The 12685-nt window shown below is 45.8% G+C and overlaps 1 protein-coding gene across 1 annotated transcript in view; it reads left to right on the top strand.

Annotated features, from left to right (window-relative positions):
* LOC149326540 (uncharacterized) overlaps positions 1–9336 on the top strand; it is a 23348-nt gene extending 14012 nt beyond the window's left edge. Inside the window, exon 6 of the mRNA XM_089564608.1 lies at positions 9083–9336. Coding sequence (XP_089420734.1) covers positions 9083–9336 — 254 coding nt within the window. The remainder of the gene's footprint in view (positions 1–9082) is intronic.
* Positions 9337–12685: the final 3349 nt, after the last annotated feature.

Below are 12685 nucleotides of genomic sequence, written 5' to 3'. Positions count from 1 at the left end.
AGTACCGCAACATGATTGGATGCTACCGAATGTGGGCCGGGCCTTTAGGTCCTTAAACCGGGCTACGGAGCCGGAAAAAGGGTTCTGAGCTGTGGTCAGGTGTTATGCATCTTCGGCTATGCCGAGTAGGGGCCTCATCTAGTGTTAGCCAGTTTCGCCTTTTGTTGTTTTCTCTTTCTGCCGTTTGTCTCCAGTGCCTAAACTTGTATGGGATGTAAATTTCTGTACATAAACTTCAAGTACTCCCTTTATCCGTGTATCCCAACTCATCGCAAGACCGTCTCTGACGCGGCACCCCTGGTGCGAGGAAAAGCTTCAGTCTTCCTGTTAAACAAACCGTCTATGACGGGGCACCCCTGGTGCAAGGAAGGAGGAGAACCTGAAATTTACTGGCGCAGTCGACAGGATCCTGCGGCCATCGGAAGACGGCGCAGTAAGAAGACTGAAGGCAGGGAAAAAGGCGACGACCAGGCAACATATCAGCGTTCGAGAAAAGACTCGAGAAAAGTCGAGCGACGCGTGAGTGCATTCAGCCAGGGGAAGCAACACGTCGAGACGGAAACTGGACGGTCACCTGCGAGTCGAAGCAAGTGACTTCAACGTGCACAGGACCAGCGGTGTGCACCAGCTCATCGCAGCGTGCGGTGAAAGTGACGATGGACTCCGACACCCAAAGAGCTGGCAATGCGCATCGACGCATCGAAACTGTGAGTTTCCTTCGTCGCATTGTTCACGTCCCTGTTCATGTGTTCAGCTGGTAGGGACAGCTGACAGGTACAGAAGGCGGTATGGAGGGTTATCGGTGCTGACCCACACTCGATGTGAGGGTACCAGGTGGAATTAGCAAAGGCACGCTTAGCGTACCTTCAGGTCAAACTTGGAAAAGTAAATGGTGGAAAGGCGCCACTATGCGAGGAAAAACCTCCGGATTTGAAGGTGTTAGAAGCAAAGCGCCAGTAGCTGGAGCTCGAGCTGGCTAAGCTCAAGGAGGCTAGGAGAGCTAGTGAACTAGCCAGGGAGAACTGCTCCGAGTCCAGAGAGGAGAGGATACCTGTGCTGGAAGGCAAAGGCTTGTGCTCGTCAAGCTCAGGTCAAGGAAACAGCAGCTAGGTGGCTGTAAACAAGCAGCTGGCATGCGTGGACGCCTCTTCGTTAGGAAAGGCCACAAAAGGTTCATGAAGGTAAAACGGGATTCCTGAAGGGCGCGAAGGTATCACAGTTTTTCCGCCACCACGGGCGGCTAGCAACAAAAAGGAGCAGCCAAATTCTCATGATCCGGGGGCAGTCGAGACCAAGTTGCCCGGTAACAAGCAGGACAGCGATATAATTCCCGCAGGCTCTATGAATGAGATTGTGACCTCCGACACGGAACTAGTGTCAGGAGGAAATCTAACGTGCCGCAAAGGCAGACGGCGTCGGGCAAATGGCAGGAAGTGCCTCGTAGCGTTAGTGCTGGAAGAGCCCTTCCATCCGAGGCAGAGAACGGAGGTGGGCCTGTTGAGCCGACAGGGGCAGAGCGCCGCGCAGGTTGTAGACGGCACCCGATGTGTGTCTGATCAGCTCATTTGAGGACCGGGAAATGCGTGGCGACTTGCCACAGGCAAATTCGGGTCAAATGACTTCGCAGGAGCTCATGCAGCCCCAAAGTTAGGTGATGCCACGAGACCGACAAGCGCCTATAAGGCAGGGAGCGGAAATTTCAATGCTTGCCCGTGCAGGAAAGGGGCAAATGGCTCCAAGCGAGGTGAAGTACTAGAGGCAGGGGCGTGGCTTTCACATTGAAAGGTCGGCGCGAGGAACGGTACGTTCCGTGCTACAGGTCGCAAAATCAAGTGTAGCAAAACTGACCGTACTCGTATGGTTGGACGAGGCAGGGGCTATGTTCCTTACGCAGTACGCAGTTCGTACTGGCGCGCCAGAGAGAGCGTGCCCTCAAGTGTGCCGCGTAGTCAGAGATTTGCACCTATCGATGCCGAGGACGTTTTGAAACTGGAGGGCTGGACATGCCCTTGATTAACCAATCATGTTAGTAGCGCAACATGATTGGATGCTACCGAATGTGGGCCGCGGCCTTTAGGTCTTTAAAACCGGGCTTCGGAGCCGGAAAAAGGGTTCTGAGTTAAGGTCAGGTGCTATGCATCTTCCTCTATGCCGAGTAGAGGGCTCCCCTAGTGTTAGCCAGTTCCGCACTTTGTTGTTTTCTCTTCCTGCCGTTTAATTTGTCTCCAGTGCCTAAACTTGTTTGGGATGTAAATTTCTGTACATAAACTTCAAGTACTCCCTTTATCCCTGTATCGTAAACTCATACCAAGACCGTCTCTGACGGGGCACCCCTGGTGCGAAGAAAAGCTTCAGTCTTCTAGTTAAACAAACCTTCTCGGGGGGGGGGGGGGGGGGGGGGTGCTGGCGCAAGGAAGGAGGAGAACCTGAAATTTACTGAAACTTCGGAGAACGCCTAGCCTTGTGTGTATTGCTTCCCTCTACACCATCACTCGCCAGCGCGGCGCCAAGGAATTACGTGAGCGCATTTCGTCGATTTTTCCAGAATGTCGGAGTGGTTTCTGCTCGCGACTGCGTTTTCATGGAGGCTAATCTTCGGGCATCAGCAACTTTTCTTGATAGTAACTCGAGTCACGGTAGCGCTGCTTCGTCACATGCTGAGCAGACTGATCGATTGTCTCCTTCGCCAGTCCACAATCAGGCAGTCAAATCACGGTACCTCTGGCTCGACCTACGCGCCGTAGGGCTGCGCGAGGGGCAGTGGGCCGGTGTCCGATACTGGCAACTCGCTTTCTTTTCTTTTTTCCAACATACGAAGCTTACTACCCAAGCGGGATGAACTTAATCCTATCATTGATTCGTGTGATGCTGATGTCGTCTTACTAACCGAAACATGGCTTTCTTCCAAGATAGCGGACATTGAACTATTTGACTGTAAAAAACGCTATAACGTGTTTAGATCTGACAGAAGTGAGAGATCTGGAGGAGGTGTTTTAATAGCTGTCGCGGATAACTTTGTAGCAACGCCTATTAATATTCCAACTAGCCTGGAACTGGTTTGGGTGGAACTTAATGTACGTTTTAAGAGAATGATTTTGGGTATATGTTACCGTCCCCCGTCCTCGAGCCCAACATTCGTTGATGAACTGCATGATTCCCTTAACATGATCACTGTACGATTTCCGAGTACACCTATTGTCTTAGCTGGCGACTTTAACTACCCTAGTATCGTGTGGACTAATACATCACCTTATCTCTGCTCTTTTTCTACGGAGTGTAAAAAGTTTTTGTCAACTTGTATGGATTTCAATCTTTCGCAGTTAGTCTCTAAACCTACTCGAACTACTTTATCCTCATCGAATGTTTTAGATCTTGTTCTAACTAACGTGCCTGATCTTATCCCTTCGATTTTTTACCTACCTGGTCTCAGTGATCATTCTTTGCTCCATTTTGATGTACAAATTCCTGTATCTATCCGAGTTAGTCAGACTAAACAAATTAGAGATTATAAACGGGCTGACTTTAACGCTATTAACTGCGAACTAGCTCGTTTTTTGGACGATTACTTACCAGGCTTTTCACAGCGTTTTGTTTACACTAACTGGGATTTGTTCAAGGATATCGTTGAACATCTCATTAACACTTTTGTACCATTAAGATATCTGAAGTGCGATCGGGAATCACCCTGGTTTAATAATGTTTTAAAAAGACTCTGCAATAAAAAGAAGCGCTTGTTCCGCTCTGCGAAGTTGTTGAATTCCAAACAACGATGGGAGGCCCACTTTTCCGCAGCTGCAGAGTACAAAGGTGCGCTAAAAAACGCAAAGGATACATTTTTTAACCACACCCTGCCTGCTATGCTGGTCAATAATCCTAAACAATTTTGGAATGTAGTTAACAAGAAAGACGCTTCCACAATTCTACTTACTTCTTCTGATGGCGTTGCCTTTCCTCCATACGAATGTTCTTCAGTTCCAAACAATACATTTGCTGCGGAATTTTCTAGTGATGTTTCTCTTGTTCATCGCGTGTGCCCTGTATTTGATGCTCTTCCTATGAATCCAGTTGAATTCGACGCGTCAGGCATCCAGTGCATCATAGAAAATCTTAAGGTTTCCTCTTCCTGCGGTGTTGACAACATTAATTCAAAGTTTTTAATTAATACAAAGTTCTATTGTTCCATAATTCTTACTAAATTGTTTGAACAGTCTCTTGTAACAGGTTGTATTCCCAATGATTGGAAAATTGGGAAGGTGATTCCACTGCATAAGTCCGGAAATAAACATTCTCCTGATAACTTTAGACCTATATCGCTCACTAGTATTCCGTGCAAGATCATGGAACACGTCATATATTCTCATCTCATCTCTTTTTTAGAATCTAACTCCTTTTTCAGCATTGCCCAGCATGGTTTTCGTAAGTCTTTTTCATGCGAAACTCAGCTAATATGTTTCACACATGACCTTCATTGCATCCTTGACCACGGGTCTCAGGCAGAATGCATATTTTTGGACTTCTCGAAAGCGTTTGACACTGTTTCGCATGAGCTTCTCTTTCTTAAATTAAGCAATCTTAACATAGACCCTAATGTCCTTGCATGGCTACAATGCTTTCTTTCTAACCGTTCACAATTCGTAACAGCGAACAGTATAAACTCGCATTCTTTGCCTGTCCGTTCCGGAGTGCCTCAGGGGTCAGTTCTTGGGCCCCTCCTTTTTCTCATCTATATAAATGACTTACCGGCTAACATTTCTTCTTCAATTAATCTTTTTGCCGATGATTGTGTTATTTACCGCGAAATTAAAGATGATAATGATGTCTGTTGTCTTCAATCCGATATTAACAAGATTCTTGACTGGTGTTTTATTTGGAACATGCAACTAAACATTAATAAGTGTAAACATGTACGCATTTCTCGTCTCTCTAATGCCCCTTCCTCTTATCACATTAACAACGTGTCTCTCGAAACCGTGTCATGTTATAAATATCTGGGTGTTTACGTTTCTTGTAACATGTCTTGGAAAACTCACGTTGAATACATAATAAATAGCGCTGATCGCATGCTTGGGTACCTTCGCAGAAATTTCTCACGTTCATCTAGTTCAATAAAATTATTACTTTATAAAACATTGGTACGGTCCAAGTTAGAATATGCTGCATCTGTCTGGAGCCCTGGCATCGATTCACTTGTTTCAGATTTGGAAGCTGTGCAGAACCGCGCATGCCGTTTCATTCTTTCTAATTATCACCGAACAAGCAGTGTAACCGCCATGAAATCAAGTTTGTCCCTACCACTTCTTTCCCACCGCAGATCAATAGCCTCATTGTGTCTTTTTCATAAAATTTACCACAACAGCTTTCTCAACCCTAAGTTACTGTCAAGACCATGTTACATATCAGCACGCGTTGATCACCGTCATAAAGTTGGAATCCCATCTTGTCACACCAAATGTTTTCATGACTCATTCATACCTCGAACTTGTGCCAGCTGGAATCACCGTCCCCACGACATCGCAGGTATTTCTGATAACAATGCATTTCGTCAAGTCCTTAATGTTTCTTTCTGAGTATGTGTCGTTTATTACTGTATAAAAATTGCCTTTCACTGTCTACACACTGTTTCAATATATCCCTACTGCATTCTAATCTTATTGCCTTCCTGTGTTTTCAATTTGTCATGTATTCCTGGTTTATTTTTGTTTTCTCTTGTTGTTGCTGTTTAGACTGAAAATTTTATGTATTCCCACTCCCCTCTGTAATGCCTTCGGGCCCTGAGGGTACAATAAATAAATAAATAAATAAATTATGACGGAGAGGGCGCAGCCTTGAGAGTGCTAAATGACGCCCTATCCCCCTTCACTCGCGCCCCGACGGCTGCGGCACACAAGAATGATCTCGAAGCGAGTCTTCGCGCCTGACCATTGGGGACACCCGCCGGGCTCCAGAGAGGAAGGAAATTGCACAGATGATACTGTATGTGCGCTCCTGTCTTTTAGCGAAGAAAGAACAGGCGCGTAGCTTACCTATATATGAAGGGCGTTGATTGCTGTCTGTCAGCCCGAGCCACCATTTAATAAAGACTCATCTCCATGGACATGCCCCAGCCGCACGAGCGCAGCACCTACGCGCCCAGTGCCGCGCTGCGACAAGCGTAGGAAAACATACGCAACTCGGTGGCCTGTCACCTCCTGTCGCTGGTACTCGCGCTCAATTCAGCTTAGCGTAGAAAACGGCGCGAAGGGCCGTGCCAGACGCCGAGAGAACGCGTTCTCTGATTGGTTACTACGACCGCAAACCAGCGAGCCACTTGCGGCGCCAGCGAGAGCGAGGGGCAAATATCTGACATGGACAGATATTCGCTAAGAGCCATTGCCAGCTCGCGTCTGCGCCTGGCCCATGCGCAGACCAGCTACGGCGTGCGCTTTTACACGTAGGCGCTGCAATCTTGCGCCTCTGGTGAGCGCATGGAGATGCGCCTTTAAAAGCTTCAGAGAAGCACGCACGCTCGACTCCCGGGGCAACACCACTCGCCCAGGCGCGGTCCAAAGAGGCAGCGCGCGCCAGTCTACGGGACGCACCGTCGTGAACCTCTGTTCGTCGGACTGTCGCAGTGCTCGGTGAACAAATTTTGTTTGTTTGTTTGTCTCTCTTTTGTGTTCGTGCACTCTAGGTGCAACAATTCATTTTTGTAATCTCTCTCGAGTGTAACTTTGCCCGAGTTGCGTTGTTTTGTCAATCACTTTTTATGGGCCCGTACGAGTCATTGTGAAATCCTCTGTGTTATCTTTGTGCTCTATAAAGTATGTTTTGTTTGTGAACCTTTGGCTCCTACCCATCTCTGTCTTGCAGCCGGGGAAAGCTCGGCACCAAACGACCAAACCCCTCGTCACTCTGTAGCTGTTCTCTGGATGAGACTGCTACGCTCTGCAGTGGCCATCCGTATTGTAACCGAGACCCCTACCCCCACAGGCTCTCATGGTGTCTGGGAACGCACGCTAAAGTGCGCGAAGTGCTGACAGATATGAACAGAGTTATATTAACATACAGGCGCATAATGGGTTCCCACAATTTGCAAACCCTTCTGCCGAGCAAGCACGATGATTGTTTCGTCAGCAGTAGTGAATAGGGTATAGTTCATGATCCACAGAGCCGAAATGAGCGGTGGCTTCCGACTAGGCGATCGCAGGCAGAGGTTCTCTTCTTATCCGAGCGGGTACCGGTGCGGCCTTCGCGATTTCAAAAACAGAAAACGACCGTAGCTGTCGCAGCACCGACATTACAAACACAGGAAACAACACGACGCCACTGTCTGTTTCCAGCGCCGCAAAACAGGTGACAGCGCCCGAGATAACGCGGCTGAAGAAGTTCGCGAAACACGAAAAAGATGCGCGACGATTTCAAGGGCCGCGCGGCTCGGAAATGAAAAGGTATGGATAGAGAGAGATATTTTCTCATTTCAGAAACATCGTGTGGTTAGATCTTGTCTTTTATTATAGCCGCTGGAAGCAATTACTTCTTCAGTTAGGATCAGAGCGGCTGGAGGCACAGTTATTGCTTAAGCGATTGTTTTTCCACTTAGCTGAGACGGAAGTTCCTCGCGGTTTCCTCCCCCTATATGAATTGTTTCAGGATTAGGTTACAGACAATATATACACGTCTGAAAGTGAAATATTTGAAAAAGAAATTTGAGAGGCTTGGGTTCGCATCCCAATGCAAGCATGTGGTGTATTGTAGTTTGCGTTCCAATCAATTACCTTTTGGTGACAAATTAATTACACTATTAAATTAAATTCATCAACACAATTGAATGAAAAGAAAGTTAAAGGTCAGCTATGTTTCGTCGTTTTCGGTAACTTCGTTTCCTTCATGCATGTCACAACGAGCCCCTCTTTTCCCTTCCCTTGTGGGCTCAATAGCTTAACGAATGCCTCGCTTCTGGCAGACTTGATGCCGTAGGTACGATAAGAGCATCTGTCGACGCAGAGGCAGCGTCTGTCGGGCGACAAATTCCTTAAAACCACTTTCGTTCCTCGTCATCGGCGGAGGCGGTAAGTGCGGGTACTAGTGCTACTCAGGTTCACATGCAGGATGCCACGCCATCAAGTCACCGCAGGATGCTTTCGTAACAACCGTTTCAAGGCGTTAGGCGCTGTTGTTTTCAGCTAATTAGGCGGGGTTAACGTGAGCAGCCAGGCTCGGGCTAAGTGCACTGGAGGAGCAGGCATTTTGTGTAGTCTTTTTTGGACAGCATTCCCCTCTTGACAACCGCGAAGTTAGCGCGAGGCGCGGGACAGGGACCGGACGGGCTTCACTGGGGCACCAGCAAGGATGTGCTCCGGTAAATAGTTCACAAAGAAAAAATCATCAAAGCCAGTGCTCTTCTCACGCCATTCTTCTCTACATGAACATCGCTGAAGGGTTGGGGGGCCTTTAACTTAAGAGCTTTCAGTACGGCAATACTTCTATAACCATTAAAGTTTGGATATTTAGTAAATTAATCTATTTATGGCGTGTCTCATAACAAATCTCAACCAAATGGCTCTTCTAGCATATTTACTGCAGAATACTTATATCCTCACTTTACCCGGTCTTTTCGTTTCAGTCTCTATAAAAGTATCAGCAGAGATGGTTGCATAGTGTTCTAAAAGTGAACCCAAAGCTGCATTGCAACGCAACGTATCAGTGTCAGCATTGCAGTGACGTTGTGTGAGCAGTAGCAGCGATCCTCTTTTCCAGGTATCCTTAGAAGGTGCACACTTTGTATTCGCCGGCACTGTAGACGTTGACATGCGTTTATTGCTAGAACGGCTGGTGCAATTTGGGGAATTCTTTGACAATTTTTCAACCACGATGGCGCAGTTTAGAGGGTGGGATTAGCGTGTCAGGCCGTAGGGTAACGACTGTGTCCGCAGTATCGCAAGTTGGAACAGCGACTGCTAAACGTCAGAAGTTGACAGAGGGCTATTTTAAGAGCACTATCTCTTAGTCATCACTTTTGGAGATGCACAAGTGAAATAATTTTTTTTTGGCAGCGACGGCAGCATCTGGAAGCACGCCTAACATTTGTACTCTGCTGTTGCAGTGTCCGTGTTGAAGCCGTGCTGCATTCGACTCTACTGGGGCATCGTCAGAAGCACTATTTTCCGGCGGCCATCCTTATCGTCAGTGTTCCTGCGACGAAATCCGGACGATAGGCTGCACTCTGCTTCTGGATTCACGACTGCGAGGATACCGTCTGCGCAAGCGCCGTTCAACGCGTCGCACCCTGTAAATTGTGGGGCGTTTCCCGGTCGGCGGTCATTTGGCAGCGGCGGCAGCATCTGGAAGCACGCCTAACATTTGTACTCTGCTGTTGCAGGTTAGTAATCCTAAGCTTCTTTTGCACTTCAATGCTTCTTTTACGCTGTCGCTGCTGCCACTACTGCCACTACTGCCACTGCCATAAAATTATGCAATAGGATTGCTTAACAGTTGGCTTACGGAACTTTCTCGCTTTTGGTTTTCATTTTTGTTTGTTTCTTCTTGCTTCTTACTTGCTATGTCTGACATTTGTTTATCGTGTCAGCTGCCTGTGCAGGATGAAGGGGCTGTTAAATGTAGTGAGTGTTCATATATGTACCACTTCGGGAAATGTGCTGGTTTGCAAGAAAAAACCTACAAATCTAAATATGAGGTGGCTAAGAAAGCCTGGAAATGCGTGACTTGTAAGAGCGCAGGCTCGCGGTCTAGCCGAAGTGAGGATGACATTGATGTAAGCTTAGTTCTTGCGTCAATCAACGAAAAACTTGAGCGCCTGCCAGCTCTGGTTGAAAAAGTAAACAGCATGGAATATGCAGTTCAGTTTCTGTCGCAGAAATTCGATGAATTTCAAGAAAGGATTGCTAATCAAGGTACTGAAATCAAAGGGTTAAGAAAAAGAGTGGCAGAACTGGAGGAAAGAGAGACAGCGCATGCAGCCGTTGAATCAACGTCAGGTTAACGACCTTGAGTTCCGAAGTAGGCGACTGAACCTTGAGGTCCATGGAATCGCTGTTGTGGAGGGTGAAAAACTCATATGCTGTCTAAATGAGGTAGCTGATAAACTCCAGATACCTCAGCTTGAAGAGGCTGATGTTGCAGCCGTGCATCGACTGCCCGCTAGGCAAGACAACGTGCCGGGAATTCTTGTCCGTTTCACAAAGCAGGGAACCAGAGACACATGGCTTAAGAAAAAAAACGCCCTGAGGAATGAAACCCCTGCAATTTTCTTTCAAGAAAACTTGACTCGGCATAACAGGGACCTTCTACGGTCGGTAAAGGAAGCAGCAAAAGAAAAAGGCTATAAGTTTGTTTGGTACGTGAACGGCAAGGTCCTTGTTCGAAAGACTGACGGAGCTAATGCAATTCACGTCAGGGATAAGGGAGAGCTGGACGACCTTTAAAGGGTGCGTTTTTTTTTTGCAACAAAAGAAGGATGCATAACGAAGTGGATTTTTACTTGCCTGATGATGTAGATGAAATTGTCGCAACGTTTCCCGCATCTCCCTTAAAATGTATCCACATGAACACGCGTTCTGTCAGAAATAAGGTGTCATCCCTGGAGGAGTTCTTTACTGGTTTCTCTTTTCAATTTTCGGTTATTATGTTAACAGAGACATGGAGCACCAACGAATGTGATGTTTTTAGGTTGTCTGATTATAATACCCACTATCTAAACCGGTCGGACTCTCGAGGGGGCGGAGTGTCATTGCTGATCACAAATGATGTAGAATGTCAGATCATTGATTCTTACACAGTGCTTTCACCAGACTATGAAATGCTGACCCTGTGCACTGCTACACATGTATTTTCTGTGTGCTATCGACCACCGAATGGTGATTTGCCTGCGTTTCTGCAGTTCTATGATCAGTTCCTGGCTTATGTGGTTCAAAATCATAACTCTAAACCTCTAATAGCTGGTGGAGATTTCAACGTCGACATGAGTGTGAACAGTCCATCATCAAATGCTTTCAATATGGTCATATTATCGAATGGTTTTGCTAACTTAATTGACACACCAACCAGGATTACACCTGAAGGCCAGTCCACTCTGGATTTATTTATTACCAATTCATTGGGGCCGAATGTTAAATCTGGAGTTTTGTCATGTTCTATCAGCGATCATTTGCCAGTGTTCTTGTGTGTAGAATCAAGCAGGTCAATAAGAAAAAAATCCCCACCAGTAATGTACCAACTAATAACAGACACAACACTGAATTCCTTTCGTGACGCCCTGTTGTCAGTAGAATGGGACACAATCGGTAATCTCACAAATGCCAGTGAAGCGTACGATAAGTTTATGGATATACTGACCCAACTATACCACAAGAGTTTCCCGTCAAGAACACGCAAAAAAAGTAAAAGAACACGCAAACCATGGCTTACACCTGAATTACGGAGTGAAATGAAAACGAGGGACAAGCTATATCAACATTTCCTTCATACGCGATCAGCAGATGATCTTGTCCAATTTAAAAAGTATCGTAATAAGCTAACAAAGAAGTTGCGAAATGCACGAGCAGCATATTATTCATCTTTGTTGGATATTGAGTGCCGTCAAAACAGTCTGTTATGGTCGAGGTTGAACACTATCCTTAACCGTGGTCACTCGCATAAGCCTTCATTGAAATTACAAGTTGATGGAAAAGAATTATCCGGTGCAGAATTAGCTGATGCTTTTAACAATTTTTTCACTAGTATCGCTTCTGCTTCCTCTATATCCTCTCATGCTAGCAAATATGTTTCCACTTATATTAACAACACAATATACCTTCAGCACGTAACAGTGGATGGCATCATGTCCGTTATACAAGCCTTAAAGAACTCTAGCAGTTGTGACATCGATGGTTTTCAAGTACGCCTAATCAAACATGCAGTTGATATTATTGCCCCCATCCTCACCCACATTTTTAACATGTGTTTAGAATCAGCAACTTTCCCAGCGAGAATGCAGTGCGCAAAAGTTACTGTTCTGTACAAAAAAGGAGATTGTAATGAACTGGGAAATTACAGGCCGGTATCTATTTTACCGATCTTTTCAAAGCTGTTTGAAAAAGTCTTGTATTCGAGGATAGCAAATTTCATTGAAAAACATAATCTGCTAACACCACACCAGTTTGGTTTCCGTAAAAACAAATCAGTTGAATTAGCGTTGCTAGAGCAGAAAGAATATATTTTAACGGCGTTTGAAAACAAAACAATAGTTGTTGGCATTTTCGTGGACTTTTCTAAAGCCTTCGATTTAGTTAACCATAACATTTTGCTGGAAAAATTAAGTCACTATGGAATACGAGGAGAGGCATTAGCTCTTATGAAATCCTACCTATCCAATAGAACCCAAGTTGTGAAAATAGGTGCCTTTACATCGAAAGCTAAAGCTGTTAATTGTGGAGTGCCGCAGGGAAGTATTTTAGGACCTTTACTTTTCAATCTCTATCTGAATCATATCGTCACTATTAACCCTAAAGCAAAATATATTGTCTATGCAGATGACACTAGTATTTTTTTTGCTGGCAATGATATTAATCTTCTTGTTGAACAATGTAACAGTGCAATGAAATCCTTAGAGGAATGGTCGAGAGTAAATGCAATGAAGGTAAATGAAAGCAAAACAAAAGCGATTATATTCAGGCCGAAGAACAGCACATACCTCCGCATCAAGATATTA

The sequence above is a fragment of the Amblyomma mixtum genome, chromosome 10 (assembly GCF_055824585.1).
Source record: "Amblyomma mixtum isolate Tamu chromosome 10, ASM5582458v1, whole genome shotgun sequence".
NCBI classification, from domain to species: domain Eukaryota; kingdom Metazoa; phylum Arthropoda; class Arachnida; order Ixodida; family Ixodidae; genus Amblyomma; species Amblyomma mixtum.
Note: the sequence above shows the minus strand (reverse complement) of the source record. Positions and strands in the feature narration are given on the sequence as shown.